The sequence below is a fragment of the Agelaius phoeniceus genome, chromosome 7 (genome assembly GCF_051311805.1).
Source record: "Agelaius phoeniceus isolate bAgePho1 chromosome 7, bAgePho1.hap1, whole genome shotgun sequence".
Classification (NCBI taxonomy): domain Eukaryota; kingdom Metazoa; phylum Chordata; class Aves; order Passeriformes; family Icteridae; genus Agelaius; species Agelaius phoeniceus.
The window spans coordinates 27141298-27164030 of NC_135271.1; the positions used below are offsets into that span (position 1 = coordinate 27141298).

At 37.0% G+C, this 22733-nt stretch overlaps 1 protein-coding gene across 1 annotated transcript in view; it reads right to left on the reverse strand.

Moving 5' to 3' along the window:
• ITGA4 (integrin subunit alpha 4) overlaps positions 1-22733 on the reverse strand; it is a 35454-nt gene that overhangs the window by 9876 nt on the left and 2845 nt on the right. The window contains exons 3-17 of the mRNA XM_054636658.2: positions 18530-18636; positions 18310-18439; positions 16974-17041; positions 16196-16325; positions 12716-12801; positions 12329-12388; positions 12098-12235; positions 11342-11453; positions 9614-9708; positions 9216-9306; positions 7855-7900; positions 7333-7487; positions 5805-5959; positions 3058-3207; positions 1602-1678 (exon numbers count right to left, since the gene is read on the reverse strand). Coding sequence (XP_054492633.2) covers positions 1602-1678; positions 3058-3207; positions 5805-5959; positions 7333-7487; positions 7855-7900; positions 9216-9306; positions 9614-9708; positions 11342-11453; positions 12098-12235; positions 12329-12388; positions 12716-12801; positions 16196-16325; positions 16974-17041; positions 18310-18439; positions 18530-18636 — 1600 coding nt within the window. The remainder of the gene's footprint in view (positions 1-1601; positions 1679-3057; positions 3208-5804; positions 5960-7332; positions 7488-7854; positions 7901-9215; positions 9307-9613; positions 9709-11341; positions 11454-12097; positions 12236-12328; positions 12389-12715; positions 12802-16195; positions 16326-16973; positions 17042-18309; positions 18440-18529; positions 18637-22733) is intronic.

The following is a 22733-nucleotide window of genomic DNA, read 5'->3' on the forward strand; positions in this document are numbered from 1 at the left end:
GGTTCCAAGACAAAAGCAAATTAAAGAAAAACACAATGTTAACATTTTGGTAGCTTGTCAAGTTTAGGTTAAATTGGAACGTTGTTTTAGCACTTATATACCCAGCACTCACTCCTCTTACCCACGTTAAAGCCAAGCTCATTAACAATATGCTGTCACAAAGATGCCTCCCAGCTTAACACACAAGTACACAAAAGCACCAGGTGCACATCTGGGACTACAGCAAAGCTGAACCAGAGCTTTTCCCCGGTAATCATATTTCATTCTTCATTAAAAAATGCATGATGCAGACTAGAAACTTACAGAGCAGGCCAAAATCTAAGCAATTTAAACAAAACATGATAGTGTATACATGAAGACTTGCTACTCAGTAAATAAAGCATTACATTGCCATCCCTATTTGATTTCATTCTTTTAAAGCCAAAGGTGTTTGCCCTGCTCTTCAAGGATAATGAATGCATTCTGTCAAGACAAAATAAATTATCACTTCACAGTTAACTAGTTTTTAATCGAGATTCTAGGGGCACAAGGTAATTTAAGGTGATACTTCACACTTTATCAAGATATTTAGACTATTTATTTACACTGCAAATCTGCTACTGGGCCTAATGTTAAGCAGATATGTTGTAATCTGTTTTTCTTTCTTAGAGCTTGGAAGTGCTTATAAAACTGCATTTCTAATGTCACTAATGCAAATTCTGCACAACCATTCTTTCTTAGAAGTTTATGAGTGTTTAAATAAAATAACCATCCAGCCTAAGAAAATGAAAGTGCTTAAGACTCACGCTACAGGCCACAAGTTAAAGTGGACAGATAGATACTCATCTTACTCTGAAATCCATGAAGATGACAAAGTTTGTGCTCAGGATCACACAGGTCGGATCAATAAGCATTAGGTGACTGTCAGCATCTTGTGATGCCATTTTAGGTTGTTCAACCTCATATTTTGATTTGAGTAGAATTGACTTTGAAAGTTATGAATGACACAAGAAAATCCAAGTTACAGGTAAAATATCTAAATAGCTGAGATTCAAAACAGCTACAATTCCTCTTTTTGCTCACCTGTATTCCTTACTTTGAAATATAATAGTCAATAAAGAAAAAGGTTGTGATGATAAAATACAACTTAAAACAATTAAGTGGCTCTTTTATTTAAGAATATTATATCTTCAGTTTTATACTGCTGATTGAGACTTCATACAGTGCAAGTACTCTATATCCAGAAAGAGCAGCAGAAATAACTAATAGCTTGTCAATTTTACAATTTTATTTATGATGTCTGCATATCGAGTATGCATTGTGCAGTGTTATCTTAGCCCAGTTATATATCAAGTGTAGAACACAAATTTATGTTTTTTTTAAGATGTATTTTTTGAGCTGTAAAATCTTCTAATTATGCAATAACAGGTTTTCATCTATGTTACATTTTCTGCAAGATTTTTGATTTACAAATAGTCTTCAATTAAGACACTTCTTGGTTTTTTTCAGGGAGTCCTGAGAATTTGTGGATTACTGTAATTTATATACAAAAGATCAAAGAATAATTTAAATAAAATCTTACTAAATCTTGTCCAAAAAAATGAAAGCTACATTATACTTACTTTGGAAAAACAACTTTTCCAGAAACTCTCAAGTCAGCTGAACAATTTTCTTGGGAGCAAAATCTTGCAAAAATAAACTGTAAAAGCCAAATTAAAAAAAAAATAAAGAAAGGCACTTCAGAGTCTTATGCTTCCAATGGTGAGTAACAGTATTTCTAGAGAAAGAAACCCATCACCTAGTAACTAAACACCAGGAAGTGTCTAATAGCTCTTACTGCTAACATACAATTCAATCAGGCTATGATTTTCCATTTTCCAAACACATTCTGTGCATCCAGAGTAACAGTGAGGAGCTTTCCAGATCAGTCTGTCACAGTGAAACCTGTGGGTGTATGTTCAGACAATCTTTACAGCAGTACACAGGGAGGGCAGAATGTTTTAGAAGATCCAGAACTGATGTCTGTGCAGTCTCTCCTGTAATACAGCACATTCATTTTTGCAAGAGTTTAATTACACAACCCTTACTTATCCTACTGTTAGAAAGGTTTGATGAGAGCAGAGACACCAGGAGTTGCAGGTGTCCATGTCTTGGTTATCAGTATGTTATAGAGTGCATTTATGTCACTGTATTCAACACCTCCCTCCTTCTTTCTTTCTTTATAACTCTGAGGTTTCTAAAACAAAATTTTGAATGAAAATGAGAAGTCAAAGTATGCCATTTAAAAGAAGCTCTTACATATCTGGGGAGTTCTGATGGCCAACTGTATCTCAGTTACAGAAACGACAGAGAAAGCTGAGTTGGAAGGGACCCATCAGGATCACTGAGTCCAGCTCCTGGCCCTGCCCAGGACACCCCCAAGAGTCACAGCCTGTGTCTGAGAGCATTGTCCAAATACCTCTGGAACTCAGGCTTGGTGCTCTGACCACTTTTCTGGGGAGCTAACCATTGTGAAAAGTTAACTAAAGTCAAAGTCTCTTAATAATTTGGGATTTCTTGGGAAAAAAGGTTGATTTCATAGTTACTAAAGGATAAAAAATATACTCTTTCTTTCCCCTCACAGACTTGAAAACCTGTAGTACCTTTACAGAACTAATATTTCAGCAACATCAATACTTCAAGATTAATACCAACATGACATTGTGTATTTAACACAGAAATAATTTTAAAGTACAATTTTTACATTGTGTAGTTGAATGGATATTTCAAAGAGTGTATTTCATATATGGATTCTGAGATATATAGTACTATTTATGCTAGCAAGTTCTCTGCACATACTTTATTTTTAAATCATAATACAGATGGTACACAAGTTCTGCAAAGAGTTTTTTTGCAAAAAATCAGGCATTTTTTAAGCATTCTGGTTTATTAACTAATATCAAGACACAATCCCTAGGTGTAGGTCTGGAAAATGCATTCTTTCACATGCTATGAATCAGTGAAGCTTTTTTTAACTAGAGATTAAAACATGACTATTTACTCACTGCATTGGGAAAAAAAGAGAACTCATACACTAACCTTGCTTTTTATAACATCTTTTTCTTTCCTGCGTTGAAGAACAGCCTGAAGTGGTGAAAATTCTTGAGCATTTCTTTTCTGTAGAATATGATGCCCCAGATGATAACTCGCTTCAACATGTACAGGAGTCAAGATATCCCTTACATCTTTCTACGAAAATTGGAAACCTAATGAGTTAATCATATAAGACAAAACATGTATGCTTATGTTTTAAACTTACAAGGTTGCCCAGAACTCACTAAAACAGCAAAACCTATTTTTCACATGTAAAATAATTCCATATGGCTAATACACTTTCCCAGACACCTTTGTTGCTGAAGGAGGCAATTAGAAATGCATAAAGGCAGAATATGTTCAATGACAGCATCAGCCATTTCAGGATGGATGATTCTTCTATGAGGAGAGAGCCTACTAAACAGCAAGCCTACTTCTGCAATAATCCTGCCTCACACACCTATGAAAGGCTGCACTGCCCAGGTAGAAAAATAGGCAAAGTTGGCTAAAATGAAAAAGGGTAACCAGTGGAATGAGGCCAGACAAACCCAATGGGTATTTACATATGAAATCAAAATTAGTTCTCCCACAGTACAATTAAATCAAGTTGTGACTGCATTTTATTTTTCTGCTCCTTTATTTTCCATTCTGTATTAAGAAGTTGAACTCCTCAATAAATGACTATTTTGTACATGAAGCCTTGCCTGTGTAGGAATGTTCAGATCAGAGCCCCAACTACCTACTTGTGAAAACTGAACAGCTTGAAGCACCAACAGTAGCAAACCTGATTAAATTACTCCCTTAGTGTAGGGGATAGACAGACACTGATTGTCCTTCCACATGGCCACTGTTTTAATTCTTATCTGCAAGCTTGTGTTGGCCAAATCACATATTATCTAATTTGTAATAATTTTCCACAAGGTCTTCTCTGCATCTGCTTTATATTACTTCCATTATACTAATTAGCTATTAATTAGCCTTTACTCAAAATACATAAAATTTATATTGTCTTTTGCAAGGACTGTACTTGACAGACATTCACACTTACTTAACTTTAGGAGCTTCACACAAGTACAGAAACCTCAGTGGGTGGAAGGAGATGCTTATAATGTTATTAATTAAGAATTGAAAAGAAAATTGAATTCTACGTAGGAAAAAACCCCCTAATGATGGACTATAGGAAGTGAGGCAAATCAATTCCTTCCTCCTACACAAATACCTGCTAATGCTGGTACAGCAATCTGAACAAGGTCAGCTGTCAATCACATCTCCATTAGTTTACAAAACTCTTATAAAGTGAGTGGCAATTTGCCATTGCTCCTGCAAGCAACATTCACTTAGGTGCAGCTATCAGCTGAGATGCATCTGGGAAATTTTCCAGTAGGTAACATAAGCTTTCCTTTCTACCCTGAAGCTTTATGATGAAGAATTAGCTTCTAATCATGTCACAAACAAAAAATAAGGGAAATCAAGGAAGAAGAAAAATACATTGAAGATTATTTCCCTGCAGGATTTTTTGTAGCTGTAGAAAATAAAATTTATTTTCCAGCCTTTGTGCAGGATCAACTGCATCAGTCACCTTGACAGGTGTTTGTTTCAAAAGGTCACAGAATTGCTACCTCAAGGATTTCAAAGAAAACATTAGGCCAAGTAGTCCATTATTTTATTGCCCTTATTTCCCCTTACATCTAAATACTCCCTCTCTTCCCTCCTAGATAAGGTCTGACAGGAGAGAAGTCTATTTTTTCTGAGTTTAATAAAATGCAGTTCCTTTGTGTCCAGTGATTTTTATTGTTTGTCGTGGTTTAGGACTTCCAAGTTTTTCCAAAATTTTTGTTTTGGAGGAAAAGCTTCTAAGATGTTTGATAAAATAAAAGTGATAAATTTTTTCTTGTTAACTGAATGGCCTTAAAAATATTATATCCTTGTCCTGATTACAGGTTTTATTCCATTTTCAAGATAAGTCCCTCTTCACCTTTCAGAGGGATAGGTCATGCACAAGTGCTCTTCCTACCCCATTTCCACCCTCAGGTTATGGGTGAGTGCTGCATTCCTTGAAGGGAAAAAACATCAAGCAAGGCCAAGCAAAGCTCTTCTTCACACCCTGCTAACCTTTGGCTCCTTGCAGCAAATTCACAAAGCACACCACACTATAGACCTTGAACTACAGACTTTTCTAGCAACCATCTTCATTTCACTTCCTGTGGATCAGGAATGGGTTCTTTCATTTTTAGCTGAGTCTACCTTATCTACTCACAATAAAAACAGAAGCAAAACCACACACATGTTCTTTGTTATACTTACAGATGACAAAACATAAAAAATACAAGTTTTAAGACTTGGCATTAAGGAATACATAAGAAAGTTCCATCAGAAATGTTCAGCAGAATATTCATTTTATATCTTCACGATTGCTCCAAACCAACCTCAATCTATATATGATCTGTCATCCACAAAAAAGATGAAGAAATTTCAAGAGTGCTCAAGGTCCAACTTAATCACTGTGGTTATTATTATTATTATTATTATACATCTCACCAATGTAAGAGATGGCAGACCTACTGACTTCTTCAGAGAAAGCTGAGAAAGCATCAGAATTAAAACATATTAACTGTGGAAGTTCTGAATACAAATATTTTACTTCCACAATCATGTGATGCAATTATAAACAGAATAGGTTCTTTTGCAGCAGGTCTGCTTTTCAAAGGTGAACAAAGGATTTACAAGGCAATACATACTGAAAACTACATTACCCTCATAAATGCTGGATGATCTTTGCAGGTAGTAATATTGCTGTAAATCATTACTTCTCCTGAGATTGTATCATGTGTTCCATTGGAGGAAAAATAAAATCTTGCTTGTGTATCCTCTTTTCTGTTCACGTCAACACTCAGATTATAAAGCAACACTACAAAATAAAATCCAGGGAAAATAAAGGTTATAAATCTTTAAGTGTTGCAATCTTAATGAGTTTCTTCTGACTCACTTCCATAAGTATATTCTGTAACATCCATTTTAAAATGCTCTGCTTAAAAACACAGACATAAATCCATACTAAGAAAAACTTCTAGTACCCTGAAAATTGCTTCATGGCTGTTCCCCAATATGTGCATTTAGATCAGAGATAGTTTATCAGGTTGTATTTACATTTTCTACCCAAATCTATTTATAGAAAACACACTTCAGTTAGTTACAGGGCTGACAGTAACTTACAACAAACACTTAAGTTAAACAATATTTGTCAGTGCTAGTTGACTTCATAGTTTTTTCTATTTAAGTTAGCATGGATTGCTATGGTAAGAAGTTACAAACAAGTTTCAGAGCATTACAGATCTATTACTTCTAATTTTTTGCCAAGGGTTAGGTTATCTACAATTTCTACCAGTACTTTTTTAAAATTAAAAAGTCTTATGTACAAGTCAAGGTGTACATAAGATGTCAAGGTGTTATGTACAGCAAGGGTGACCCAGTCTGACTGCTCATCTTTCAAAATGAGTATCAGTTTCAAAAGATCTGATAAAGATCAAAAGACACATAACTTTACAGTTCATCACTGTATGTGTTCTCTGTAACATGCTCCCTAAGGTTATTGTCTGTTCTCACCCAGAAGAGTTGAGCAATTTAATTTTATATACCATGTACTTGCAGGGCTGTTTACAGTTTACAAATAGCACATGACAAGTAGGTTAAAAGCACTCAGGCAATACAGGCAAATTTAGACAGTAAATTATGTTAAATTAATTCACCATGAATATTCCCTCTGAAAGACATCACTTCTAGCAATACCAGTTTTTTGCCAAAAGCAAAATATGCATTATATAAAACACAATACAAGATTTATTTTTCAGTAATTTTGGTGGGACTCCTTTTCTTTCACAAAGTGCCCCACAATATGATCAGCTGCTTGAGCTGGTTTGGGAAGCAATGCTTTCTCTCTATTGCTAAGTGGAAGGCAGCATCCTCCAGCAGTCCCATCTGGTTTGGTCCATGCCTGAGAAGATTGCTGTTAGAGGACATCTAAATATCACCCTTTTAGTGCTGCTGTCTCTCCAAGTAACTCCAGCAGTTCTAGCAGGGATGTGCTCTTACTCCAAATTGAACAGAAGTGTAAAGGCCTGATGTTATAGGGTAATCGTGATATAAAAAACGGTATCCATGTTTTCAGCTTTTCATTTTATACTGAAATCAGATTAATGGTCTATTGAATACCAGCAGCATTATTCTGTAAATAGGTGCATTTGAAATCAGTACAGATAGGGGATTATTTTTCCAGTAGCTTACCGATATAACCAGGTACCTCCCGTCCTCTATAGGTAAAGCATATCTTCAAATTCATACAGGTGGCAGGCTGCTCATTTTCCATGCAGTCCAAATTAGTTCGATTTATTGAATTAGAATGCTTCAAAGAAGCTTCAACAATTATCACTGGTTTTGTTCTAAGAATAGAACAGAGTAACACAAATAATGTTTAGATATAGCTTACAGAATGTCTGAAAAACTAATCATCCCTGACAACCTATTTTTATATTTTAGAATTATAATTTTAAAGTTATCTGCATTTTTCAGATAGTTTCAAATAGTTGTATGCAAATTATTTTTACCTCAAAAAGTCACAGAATGATATTTTCATTTTTTTCAACGTGTTTACTTAAATGTTTCATTTGTAGAGACTTCTAGAGCCTAGCGAAGTTGAAGATATCAAGAATATAATGAGGTTAAATTAACTACTGAGTTTCAATAAATTCCACTAAAAAAATACAGTTAAATTCAGTCTTCAAAAGTACTGAAACATATCAATCTCACCTGAACACCACAGCAGAATCAGAGAAAAATGCACCAACTGCCACATCTGCACAAAAAGAATGTATCAATAACCATAATTTGTCAACAGGAATTACTTCCTAGGCACAAGCATTTTATAGCATATTCACTTTCTGGTGAATATTAAGGCACCATTTGTCCTTTATTTACTAGAAGGGATATACTAGTATTCAAGGACAGCTCCAATACTTCTGCACTGTCCTAAATGCTGCATGCTAATTTGCTGGACTTCCAGATATTGATATGTGATGATTTGATTTTTATTCAATGTTTAAGTGGTTGATACTGAAGGACAACTCAGCTAGGTAGGAGATACTTGCCTTCTTCTCCATCCAGATATTCAATATTGCTATACATGCACATACAAACTGTTTTTTATATATATAACTGATTTGTTTATGTCTATAACATGTATGAAATTATACATAGAGAGAGATAAAAGTATTTCCTTTATTCCAAATGAACTGAATTCTATTCATGCAAGAAGGAAAGAAATATAGACAGTTTATATACCTCCCAAATGAGGCAGCAAAAGTGAATTGTCAGATGACTAAATGATATAAGGGCCTGAGGGCGTTATTGCCAGATTAGTAACCAACAGCTGACCTGTGGGCAGACTACTTGTAACCTGCCCTTTAGGCCAGCATTACAAATTAACCTGGATAACATTTCTGTGGACAGAGCCAGAACACAAATCATGGCAACTTTGTGCTTTTCCATCCTCAAGAGCAGGACAGACATACCTGACCTGACCTAACACTTATCTGCAAAATGTCAGAATGTTTTGATGATATGTATAAAGCAATTAATATATACTTGGCACCAAGTTAGCACTACTTTGTCATGGCCACAAGAACTCCACAATGGCCTTAGCTCAATGCCATGAGCCCTAAGTGAGGGTAAAGTATTGTTCACTCAGACTGAGAGTCAAGGAGTCCATGACTCTTGTCAGAATTCAGACTCTGGGAAGGCCAGCAATACATTCAGGTTAGCACACTAGTCTGGACAACAAACATGCTTCCAGTGCCCAAAGCAGCTCATTGTGACATTTGTAAATGAGATGTCTGCTTTAAAAGTATAAATCACATTTCTCTTCCCCTTGTGCACTATGATCTCACTATTACATTGTTCTCAGTCCTTAAATAATAGTTAGGTGACCGTGAAACCTGACTGCCTGGCCTCAGCTTTACCTCTTGTTTTTTCTTCCCAAAATATGAGATGTGACATGTCATCTCAATAACAGATTCTGCTTCAGTTAAAAGTATCAAGTAGCACAGTAGGGTTGTTCCCCATGAATTTCTATTCTTTTAAAAATTAAAAGTAAACAAAATTGCTTAATTTACCTTGATAACCATTGTTATCTACATCAATGCCACTTGATATGGATTGTCCAAACATGCTCAAAGAATTACTGACTTCTTTTCCTTGTATTCTCTGAGGAGAAAAATGTACAAGAGAAAATTATTCTTGGAAAGCTAATCTCTGAGTTACAATTTCCAACAAAAAATGTTTGCAGAAAAATCCTGATGAACTTAAATCCCATAAATCTTTTTTAAAGCTCCCAAAACAATTTTTTCTCTCTTACAGATTATATTACGACTGAAAATCACAGACCATGTAAAAATTTTCTGAAGTCTTTTAATGTACTTCAGATGGTCAGACTGTCAAATGAAGGGAAAACCCTCTCAGATTTAAGCTTGGGGTTTTTCTGGATTGGGTATTTTGCATTGAAAAAGCATACCTGTGAAAATGATGGTGTTATTCCATCTTTCCTGCCATTGTATATATAAATAGCCCCTTTTAGATTATCTTCATGTGGAGCCCCAATTGCCACATCTGGAAGAACAATTCAGCAATGATCATGGACTAGGAAATATGACTACTGAACAGTTGAAGAAATGCAAATCTTGATGCATGTAATGCCAGACCAGATTTACTTGCCTGAATTCAAAGGCAGTGTTGAACACAGATATAAAGCAATCAGAAACAATACAGACCAGCTCAGTAGTCTGATTCTACCTTAATTACTGTGTGTGAAAAGCAACAATCAAATACTGCCATTTTGTCAAAGTCTATTTCTAGCAATACTAATTTTGACCCTTAAGAGGTTAAAAGGTTACCATGAAAGAAGGCAAAATTATCATGATCTTTAAAAAAAGAGGAAAAAACAAGCGTTATATTTATGGAACAGTGATGATTTTCCTGCTCTTCCCACATGGATTAAGTCACTGAAACACAAGTACTCTTATTATAGTGCCCAAAATAAACCATTTATTTTTCTATGAAGTGTCCATAACAGTTAATGATAAGCTTGGAAAGGCATTTAACAAGGAAATGAAGGTACAAAGGGATATGTTTGTTGGTACAAAGGGATATGTTTTATGCCTAGATGACCTAATCCCAGAGGGACGAGGCAACTCATAACAAACTGAATGAACGTACCTACTCACCAATCCACCCTCAACAGCCCTTACCAAAAACTCCCATGGTTCAAATAGCCAGAGGCTGTTAACCAAGCAGTGGAGGGAGGGATGGGGAGATTATGTACACCATCTTGAAAGTCACTGTTAATAACTGGGAACTTGCATTTACAAATAAGAAAAAACTGAACTCACTGCAAATCAGAAATAATTTATGCTGCACTGAACCAAAAATCATATGAAGCCCAAAGCCTTTGACTGTTTGGTTTTACAGAGCAATTCTCTGATTGAATCCACATTGATTGAGTCCATACTGTGGTGACTAAACCACATAAAGCACATTATACATCTTTCTACTAGTGAGATGAAAATGGGACAGTCAAGTTGTGCCTGTTAAAATTACACACACATTCTTGAGGTCAGATTCTACACCACCACCTACACCATTATCTTCACAGGGCTGAAACTGATGGTTTAGATCATTGAAGGAGTTGGCTCTGCTGTGCTTTTTAATTGCTACAGAAAAATGCTTTATATTACCAGTTTCTCTTTATATTTTGCTTCCAGCCTTTTTCTTACAATTTTTTTTTCTTACTCTTACTCTCCATATTACATCCACTTTTCATTTCAGTATTTCCATAGCAATCTCCCAACGTGAAGGTTAATTTCAATATCCCCATGTATTTAGTATTTACTGGTGAGTATAAAATAAGCAGATTTTGACTCATTTTTTTGTTTATGATTGTTACAGAATTGTCAAATTATTCCCCAACCTTTGTCTCAGGTATTTAACACAGGATTAGTGATTCCATTTGAGTTACAAAAGTTACAGATTATGCTATCACTTTATGCTCATGCTCTTTCTTAGACAGAACCTAGTGCCTTGGTAATAAACATCAATGACTGTGAAGCAGCTGTTTTTTAAGTCAGAAGAGAAAAGTCAAGTCACAAACCAAAAGAATTCTCAGACTTCCATAATCCTCCTGTTTATCATGACATTCCACTGATCAGAGAGAATTAAACCCAACAGGTTTTCTTTGTATCCTTACCTTCAAAGCCATCATTGTCTATGTCTCCTAGATTGGCTATGGACTCTCCAAACCTTGCTGCATACAAGTCACTCCCGCTGAGCTCTATGTTCAGCTCTACCATCTTTGCTTCCTGAAGGAAAACAGAGTCAATGGCACATTAATGGAATATTACTCAAAATGTTAAAACTGCCTTGGATACCAATATATAACCCCACCAAACTTCTTGATGTAGAAGCAAGCATTTTCAAATACATTTTATGGTATTTAGTGTAAGAATGGTAAAGTGACTACACTTCCACTTCTGAGCCTTAGAAAGCATAAAAAGAAGCCTATTCTAATGCATGATCTATTCAGTCATGTAAATTGCAAAACTGAGGAATACCCGTCTCTTTCCTGACTGGTACCAGTAACTGCATGCAAATGTTCCAGTCCTTGTTGGTTTCTGAAGGGCTTGGTAAGTTTCTCTTCAGCTGGCAGTTCAGTGGGAAGCACAGCAGTGGAGGAGAGCTTGGAAAGAGGCTGCAGGGGCAGGCTGCCACCACCTCCAGCTCCTAGGAAACGCACCCAGTCTGCGTGCAGCTCCAGCACTGGTGGGAGTAACTGTGCTACAGCTGACACTGCAGCCTTTGGGGGTGTGCTGTGCACTCCTGCTGGGGCAGCCATCACAGCCCTAATGCTGCTTTTTCCATATCAGGAAATATGGGAAACTCTTCCTCTTAGCCTATTAAACCAGAACAGCTCTGTTGCCGTGTGTTTTTAAGAGAAAATACTTACAGAACCTGAATTAATATAGACATAAACTCTTCCCTCTTCTCTGACGGTACTTTGCATTGGAGCACCAACCAGTAAGTCTGAGAAGCCATCTGAATTCAGGTCCACAGCACAAACTGCAGCTCCAAAGTAAGAACCGAGCTGTGTGCAGACAAGAAATCATTATTATTTTTGCATTTTGATGAAGATGTGCTAGAAGTTATGAGGTGCAGAAAAGTAATAGGATAGATTTACCTTTTTACCCTTTAGTTCAAAGAGAATATCGAATTGCTTCTCAATGCTAAAAATATATGCCTAAAAAGAAAAGAAAACACAAGCAGAATTCAGCAAACTGTAATCTGGAACACTTCCCAGTGCTTTCTCTACAGCATGTGCTAAAGAATCAGCAAAGCAATGCTTAGTATCACAAATTACAGCTATCTCCTGTTTCCTACCTGCACCTTCTTCAACACCATAGTTCACATCAATGTTATCCAGATTGCCTACCCTAATTCCTTATTCAACTTTTCCCCCATGAAAAGTCACATCTGATACTTGTCTTTAATATATTAATCTAAATTGGAAGATCATGGTATTTTTGGGGTTATAATCATTAAGCCAATATTATAGACAATTCCTTACTTTACCAATCTGCTCCTGTTGGGGAGCCCCTCCAATTATTTCTATACTGGATGGTGTCAGAAAATGTCCAGCTCCAACAGAATATCCTGCAAATCAGAAATGCACTATTCAATACTGGGAATGCTATGTAACAAAGAAAGAATGGGAGCATATCTTATAAAAGCTGTCAACACCATAAATTATCATGACTCTGACATTCAGACCTCATGCAAATCAGCAATGAAAACAAAACAAAGTTTTTGAAGTATAAGTAAAAGGTCACTACAGACAGTAAGTTCCATCAAGCAGGAAAAAGTGTCAGAAACACTCATTTCTTCCCAAGAACTCAATTATCTGCCATACTTCAAAAGACAATAAAATAAATTGCAAACACCTTCTGTGCATATTCTGCAATTGTTCAGTGAGTCCACACTATTAATACAAATAAAAATTATCCAAGTAGATGCACTGGAATGTGGAAATAATAGATTCAATTGTTACTATTTGACTATTATAACTGGATATAAGAAAAATTAAATGTAGTGCTACTTCTATGTGCACATACACACACAGAGCACCATGAACACACACATGAACATGTCAGGAACAAATTGCAAAAGCCTTATTATGCAGTAAAAAACCATTACATCAGCTTTAGTAAATAAATCTACATTACAAAGCATTTCTGTATGTGGAGAGAGATTATAAACAGGACCATATTTTGGCGCAGACATCCAGACACAGAACTGCAAAACAAAGGCTAACACCTTAACCTGTAGCTGCACAAGTCATCCTTACTCTTTCCAGAGTACATTACAGCTCAGAATACAAGACAGATAACATATTCCACTACTCTTGCATTTACTGAATGACTGCTGATGTTCACAGCATGCAGAGGAAATGGAAAAATCATCTTAGATAGATGAGAACAAGCTTTGAATCTTTTGTCAGTGAACATAACTGCCTAGAATTAAAGTTTTCATTAAGCCACCTTTTTCTTTTCATATTTTAAGCTAAAAGAGATGAACAGAGCAATTTATCACTTGAAGGTCAACACCTAGCTTTTATTTACTCAACAAAAAATTAGGGATGAAGCTTAATTTACGTCCTCTGACATTTACTTTCTAGTTATTTTTGTTTTGTAAAGTGCAAACATTACTAATTCTTAAGGACTTAAAAAAAAAGCCAAACATTCACAAGAATTACAGTAATCACATAGTTCTCATTTCTTTTTAATGGTATTAAAATGTTTGGCAGGGGAAGGATCAATCACATAACTGATCCTTTAAAGGCATAGAGAAATGAAATTTTTTTCCAACTCCATAGTTTTGTCCTTTTTACCATCACTACAGTTTTTCAGTTTTCTGAAATGTTACTTGCCCTTCTCAGATTTCTAAAAGGAACTGTCTTCTACTTTATGATTTCTTTAAGGCAGTTTAAGTGCCTAAGGTTACTTTTTCATCAGGGACAGCTGATTTGAAAGGCTGAATAACTTTGAAAATTCCTTTTATAGAACTCAGCTACTACTCTCCAAGAGACTCTCAAGTAGTCAAGAAAATATTACCTAGTGTTATGTATTACAAATATCTAATTTCCTTCCTTCTTTCAGTTGTCTGGTACACGAACACCCTTGTTTCTTCCAACTTATGGAAAATGCTACAATACTACTGCACATCCTGTAGTCTCTAGTTTCTTAATTATTATTCTTTAACAGTTTAATGAAAAACATAAATAAAGATGCCAATGTCTTGATCCCTACCAGTGGAAGAACAGAGTAAGTAGATAATGGTATCTACTCACATGTTTGAATTACACTCTGGTCACAATATACTTCCATCACTTGGTAGGGATAATTTCATTCATTACTTAAGGGAGCAAAAACCTCAGACTTCTAAAAAATAATTTGGGAACAGAATTAACTCTGAACAGATTTTTGTCTTCAATAATTATAAGATGGCACAGATGCTGAGGGAGGGAAGGAAGGTACCTTTAAATCCTTCAACCACACTATGGGGTTTCAACCCCATTATGAGGAAAAGGAGCAGAGGGTAAAGTAGCATGAAACTGGAAAAATTCCAGGTTTATCACAGCTGCTACTGTACAGACATACAGATAAGTTAATGGTGCCCTTCTTCACCTTCCTGTAGAAAGGCAAGCTCAGAAGACATTCTCTGCTAAGCCAACACGCATCAGATAACTAGAGTGAAGCAAATACCAGCTGATTTCAGGTCCTGGATGGCCGAGGCAACTAAGAGAGATCACATATGTGTGGAAAGGCCTTCCCTAACCTCTCCTCAACACAGTCCTTATGCAGGTTTTTACCCATTTGCCTGGATCTGGCTTCTGGCTGTCAATGATCTGACTCATTCATTACAGAAATTCTCATTCTTATACTTATAGAAGCAGAAATCTGGAATGAACTTTTTTCCCTAGAGAAGTGCAGTACTTTTTCTGCTGATTACTATTGGAAAACTGGAGCTATCCACTCTCTGAAGCTCTTCTTTTGTCCTGTGAAAGGTTAGAAGTTCTACTGGTTGATCTTAGGGATTTCTGCATTTCTGATCCCCCTTTACCAGCCTCTCTCTCTCTTCTGCTTGACTTTCCCAGAGTCACTGTGGCCTTTGCAGGCCCAAAACTGAATTCTGAAGTCTTAGTTCACTGTGTTTCACAATAGCTATTTCATAACATATGCCAACTTCCTATTGTCAGATGAGTGGAATCAGAAACAGGAAATGTTCATCCACGTGAACCGGAACTTTGAATGGGAAAATGCAAAACCCAATGGTCACAAGCAAAAATATTCTTGCTTAGGAATTCAGGAAGGACAGATGAGCTTTTCTCAGTGTAGTGAGAACTCTGAAGCTGCTGCAGTTTTTTTGGCATAAACCTTTACAAACTGTAGCACTAAATTCAGGTAGTAACTTGGATATAGGTACATGAGTAGAACTTCATGGCCTTGGTTACAGATATTCATAAATGAGGTTTGCCTCCTCACATATCCAGACACATATTCCAAAATATGTTTGGAATAAAAAAGAAAAAATAACCAACACTGGAGGAAAGTTTGTTTCTAAAGGTCACAGCATACTTCCCCTTATTGACAATACAATTAAAACTTCCCTGCAGCTTTCACTGTAAAAATCTTTTCATATTTCTGTTATATGTGAAACCACTGTCTTTTTCTGTGAAAGCTCTTGGCAGCATTGCAGACTTGAGTGAAATGACAACCATTGCTAATCAGAAGCATCCCTAAGTTCTAAATAAAGAAATGGTTAAAAGTCAATGGTGAGATGATAAGAATAGAAATCCACTGTCCGAGAAGTTTCCTCATAAAAAGAACAGAGAGGAGGACTTATAATTGAATAATATTTAACAAAATCAGAAATCATCTTTAGAACTGCTTCTGGTTTTAATAGTGAAAACACTCAAAAACACTGTGCACTCCCTCCAAGAGCAGCTATTTAGCTTATATTTTAGTAAAGTGTTAAATCCTTTAAGTACCTAGATAACTGCCAAATTTCACTTGGTTATCAGAATCTGTGTAAGAGTGGATTTTCTTTGCAGTTTTGTTGTATACAAACACAGAACCAGTCCAATAGAATGATCCAGGGGCTCCCATTATAATTAAGTCCTAAAAGAAAAGTAAAACAAAGCCATGTTATTCACACTGAAATATTCATGAAAATAAGCAAAACAAGTAAAATGCTCTTGTTTAGATCTCCTGTGAATTCTATGAAATGCTACTGGAGATGCATCTGGCTCAGCACTGGGGTTTACTACTAAATTACAGATAATATTTTCCAGACTTTGTAAAAATACCATTTTTAAAAGCTTTAAACTGTAACAACAAAATACAGCAATTCAGGATATTCTCTTCTCAAATGAGTTTTTCAGAAATTACAATCTTAGGGTGGAATGGTGATTAAATAATAAAGAGTATTACTCTGTAAAGCAAGAAGGCAAGCATTATAACTGTTACATCAAACATATTAAAGAGAATAATAAAATTTCATCCTCTGCTATATCCATGCCCTTTTTCCCGATGAACAATAACTTTGGATTTAGTAAGGTGTAAAAGTATTCTTGGGAATAAAAATTAAAGCCTTACTTGGGAATTATCAGGCAAGTTATAGCAAGATTTAATTAAAAATGAATTCAAAAGTGATTTTTCCCTCCCGCAATAAAATACAGCATTGATGTTTGCATTTACACATCCCCTTTTAGATATTATACATAAAAGTATTTAAACAGAGAGACTTCTGGTATCTTTAATACACACCTCAATGTAAAAACTAGATATTCCAGCCTGACATGACGCATGGTTTTCTCCATACTTTCGTGCATGAGCTGGGAATGGGCAAGAAATATTAAAAAGGATGAGAAGCACATACTTCCAGAGTTTTGTCACCAGGCTTTCAAGAGAAGTTCAGAGAACTTATGAAAAAACAAACAAACAAACAAACACCTGCCCAAAAAGTTGGTTTTCAGTTCTGCAATAAAACTAAAAAACACTGGTTTCTACTAGATAGCCTTTAGGTGCAATATACTATTGTAACAAACTTAAAACACTGTGTATCACTTGATCACACCTGCCTTTGAAATATTGTGACTTTAAAGGCTATACTTCCAAAATTGTTCCATGAATGAAACAGAGAAATCACCACATCTGGACACTCTTCCACTCTGTACTTCAGGCATACTCTGACAGGCTTGATTGAACTTGCCCTGCGCTCCACTGGTGCCATGAGGGGTTTGTGTTATGGCAGTCTCAGACATCCTGCTTTCATCCTAGCAATCCAGCTCTGCTTTCCTGCAATTCTTTGCTGACTGTCCGCCATCAGGGTTCCCTTCATTCCATACGCAGATTTGTACACTTAAAGTCTCCAAAGATAAAAAACACATGATTTCACTACGCCTTGTAAGAGTCTCCAAAGCCAGCAGTGAGACATTTGGCATTACTCTGTCTGCACAGAAAGATCAGATTGTCAGTTGATCCTTGCATTGGCAAGGCACAGGGCACATTATTGTTCTCCTGGGTGGGTGGTAGATAAGAATGGCAAAGCATGGATGGAATCATTTGGTACATTCTGGTCTTGCCTCTTATTCTGCTCCTGAAGTTCTCCGAGGAAGAACCCCAGAAGGTCTCATGCCACAGCAGCAGCCTTGGCAGAAGGCAAGTAAGGGACAAGGACATGCACTGTGACAGGCACTGCAGCACCTTTGGATCAAAGGCTAAGGAGCAGGTGGTAACAATCACTAGCAGGTATTTCTGCTGCTCTGCTGTGTGACTCTCCAGAGCAATGACAAGAGTAAAGGAAGGAAGGATGTCCTCTACTGGCCTGGTTTTGAGAAGCACACATCCTTCAGCAATGCAGTCTGGGAAAAAACTACTCTGATGCGTTGTTCCAATTATTTGTTTGCCTTTTGAAATCAGGTTTTCTTTGAAGTGATAAACATCTTTACATCACAAACTGGGCTCATATCATCAGCACTCAGCCTCCAAGCCTTTGGCTGCAGAACACCTACTCAGAACAACACAGGTTTTTCACAAACTCTGCACCATTCAATTGTGTATCTCACCCTTCCCTACAAAAGGACTCAAGCCTTTTGCTTACCTATACAGCATGGGCATATGCTGTAGCTCAGCTCAGGTTGAAAATCAGGAGGGATGGCAAAACAAATGCCATGTGGCAGTTTGTGCTCAGTTTTGACGTAAAACACATTTTTCCATCTATGTCCACAAGCCTATGGATATAAAACAAACACAGCATTTGACATGGAAGCCCAAGAAAGTTGGCTACAGTCTGACAAACAGGCCCAGTGGTTAATACATACAATGATAGATCCGCCCTCCTTCGGTTGCCTCGACAAGCTGACACCCAGCCACTGATTATCCTGCTCTTCCACACACGTCTTCCTACAGTTAACACGACTGAGATGGCCTAGGAGACAAAGACCAGGGCTCTGAACAGAGGGACAAGGTGAAGAACAATGTGTAACAGGTAATGGGAAGAACAATCAATGGGTAACAGGAGAATCCAAGAACTCTGGGGGGACAGTGCAGCAATTTGGGTATGGTGGCTCTGACCTCTGTCTTACACAGGTCACACAGACTTTTTACTTTCTTCTCGAGCAAAGTTATGATTGTGGGTAGCCAAAGGGAACATCCTGGCTCTGAATGTGATAGGCTGGCAGTGAGGATGCCTTCTCCATCATTACTCAGATAGAAAGTGACATTACATTCAATTCTGGTGAAGGGCTGTCCCTGTAAGTGCTCTTCAGCCTAAATGCTTGCAAGAAACACAAGTAGTACCTGTGAGTGCCACCTAAACTCTAGGCTAAAGCAAACATCCCTCCAACTGTGTGTCTATTGGTAGCACCTTAAAACAATCTCTACTGCAAATGGGTATCAAATAAAGGTTGTACTGCCACCTCTGTTGGGGATGGCACATCATTACCTATGCACATCCTGCATGCTTCTTTCACTTTATTGTTGCAATTATTCACTAGCAGCTCTTAGTGTTAGTTCTTAAGTAGAATTAATTTTTTAAAACCTTGAGAAAACACACTGAAATGTCTTCTAACCCTGCCCCACAGCTCAAAAGGCCAGAGTATTGCCAAGTTAGCAAACATTTGCTTTCTTCTGGAAAGCAGTAGTGATCCCCACAGTAAGGAGAAGCTACACATTTATTCTAAGTTATATAAAGGAAGTATTTAATTGTTAAGATGTTTTTATGGATAAGCATTAATCAAATTGTTGAATCAGTATTTTCTATGCATCAGCATGACAGTTTATGAAAAAAACCTTATAAAATAAGGAAACACATTAGGTCATTTGAACAAATTCTTTTGCATAATTTTAAAAACTTTCTCAGATTGAATACAACTACAGGTGAACCCAAAATGTTTGAGGTTAAAGGGTTAGTTTAGTTACCCAGAAGAAGGTGTCAGTACAGACCACAGAGTACTAATGCTGATGAGACATTGTTTGCACAGAAAAAAGCCCCATAAATCACACCCCACACCTTCTCACCCCTCACCCCACCAAAAAGCCTGCAAAAATTAACCCACCAAAGAAAACACCTGTGCTGAGAGCAGAACTGGCATTTATTACTGTCCAATGCATTAGAGAGTTTAAATGAATACATAGATTATCCTCTTGGCTAATGTCAGAGATGACACTTCCATGTGCTGAATATATACTGCTTTTCAGAATCAAGTGTGGAATTTAGTTTTGGAACTGAATTATGCAATGGAAAACTTCTCACTTCCTAAGGGAGACATTTCCATGGTTTACATGAATTATAAAGCACATTTATCTGATTGAAATATCTTCAGAAAAGAAAACTCCATTACACTCCCATGTGTAAAAATTAGTCCTCCTTTAAACTGCACAAGGCACTTCTGGTAATTCCTTTCTAGCAATGAGTTCCCTCCTCTTCTAACAATGACTTACCTGGGACTTGCTTTTATGTGGACTTACAGGAAATGGGAGAAGTAGAGAAGACCAAGGCAATAAATTTAGACCCCAAGAGACTGAGACTTTTTATCACTAAATCAAATAAAACCAGACAATGATGATGTGAGAGATGAGTAAGTTCAGCCTGTCTCAGTGCTTCCTTCCTGTGCCTCTTTCAGAGGTTTGTAACAAGAAAAAGCACCACCATTCTTTGACACTCACTGGATTTCATTCCCCTTTTCCTTTGCTCCAGTATATGTTGATTCAGGATTATTTTGGCCCTCTGCTGACATGCTGCCTTATGTTTCCTTTCTTTCTCTGACTGGTAAGTATTCAACCATCTTGAAATTACAGACTTTCGTGGGAGAGAGAAGCAAGAACTTGACATCCCAGACACCCTGATGAGTCCCTGCTCAGGGTATGACATTATAAAAGCTTGATCAAATGAGAAAATGCAGTATTCTGCATAAGCAACACAGCAGCACTGCATAAGCTCAAGAGGACATGGCAGCTTGGTTGCCTCAGGGAAAAGGAGCACGTGCTGTCATAAAGTCACTGAGAAATAAGTAATTGCCCATGCCTGTGTACATTACACAGCTGGAAGATACACTTCTGCTATCATCCCCTCTGAACACATCCACAGAAACAATGCAACTGCACACAAATACGGTCATAACTTAAAAAGCCACTTCTGGTTTTGGCCTCGAGGATCATAATACAGATGTTTGCAATGTCATCTGAGAAACCAGTTTTATATAACTTGCTCCAGTGCTTTCCATGCCCAACAGCCTCATCACCCACTTTATCCTCCCACACCTCCTCTGGTCCTTTTGCTAACTGATGAAAACAATGAAGTCTGCTGCAAGGGCAATAAGCCTTCTGATATCATGCTCCTAGGTGTCAGGGCCTCAGAGTCTAGTTTTACTCATCCAGGAAGTACTTTCTGTTTTCACAGATCTGATGGGTTTTATCCCTCTTACGTCCCCCAAAAGACTCCAACCCAAAACATTTAAATGAGACCCATTTCCATCTTTCTGTAACAGACCTAGGTCCAGAAGATCCCCTGTTCCTTGGAATAGTATGGCTATTTGAAAGAGGTCACTTGCAAGGTATGAGCACTGCAAGCAACATAAAAAAACACGCTACCAAAACTCAAACTTACTGAAATCAAAGTTGAACAGACACAGCTCTGCCTTTGGGGAAAACCATTAACTGTTCACTTTTCCATTGTAATGATTCAGCTGGGGGAGCTAGAGGGCAATTTGTTCACAGGTTAATTGTAGCAGAGACTTAAAGGAAGGGAGCAAGACTGAAACTGCAGGCAGAGCTTTCTGGCCTTATGTTAAACAGTATGCACTGAATTTACTGCATTTGTTTGTAGCTAAAACTAATTTTTTTCTTTAGACTAGATGGCAAATTGCACAAATTATTTCCTATATACTTTAGCCAGTCAATCACTGTTTCAAATCTGACAGCAGTGCTATTGAAGAATTTCTGTAACATTTTATATGTTCAAAATTCAATAGGTCAAAATGTATAAAAAACTTTGTGTAAATTCCTCTGCAATAATCTGTGACTACCCCAAACTGATGTGGGCAAGGATTTGAAACTCAAGACTAGAAGATGGACACAGTGTGCTTCAACCTCAAGTATTTTGTACTTGAAGTTTTGTAACCAAACAAACTTGAAGTTTGATTACAAGCCTCCGCATCTAACATACGCCATTATTTAAAAATTCTCCAAATACAAATAAATCTGGAGCCTAGAACACTTGACACCATAAACAGAAGTACTAGAACTCAAAAAGAGACTGAAAACTCTTCTATTCATCATTTAGACAGAGATTTAAAAGTGTCAATGAGGGGCTAGGAAGACGAAGCCTTCCTAGTGTATCTCATTGCTCTTTTCAGCTCTTAAACCAGCCCAGGGCCCACAACATCTTGAAGAACATTAGAACTCTTTAAAGTATGTCTGGATGAGTTATCCCAGATACTGTGATGACTGCAGCATAAGACTGCTCTTTTGCTACTGAGGAAGCAGATAGGGACTTGTGACATATAAAAATACAACAGCAGTTTTGTATGATCAGAGGCTTCCTAATGGTTCATGAATCCTTCATTAATTAGCAATGGCAGTTTCAAGGCTACTTTGGCGAAAAGGAGTGACAAAGTGTTTTAACATATTTATGTCTCCAAGTAATTCACATCCATTTATTACAGAAGCCCAACATTTGGAAAGCCATTTCTATTGCCTGTTATCACCTCTACTTTTTTATGACTTATAATTAGAAACTTACCACCTCAAAGATGTTTTTACCAGAACAAAATGGAAATTCAACTATTTAAGAGCAAGACAGAAACACTTATTTCTCATTATGCCTGTTCAGCAGTGCAATATATTGCCACACATTTTTCTAAGGAAATTCCCTATTCTATGAGATCAGAACCCAAACTTGAATGAGTTAGACAAAGATAATTAAGTTCAGCTTTGTAATTGCAAGTTCCCCAGCATATTTCTCAGACCTCAGATACTATGCCACTTCATTCACATCCCATGTTCCACAGCTGCCTTTGGCTTCTT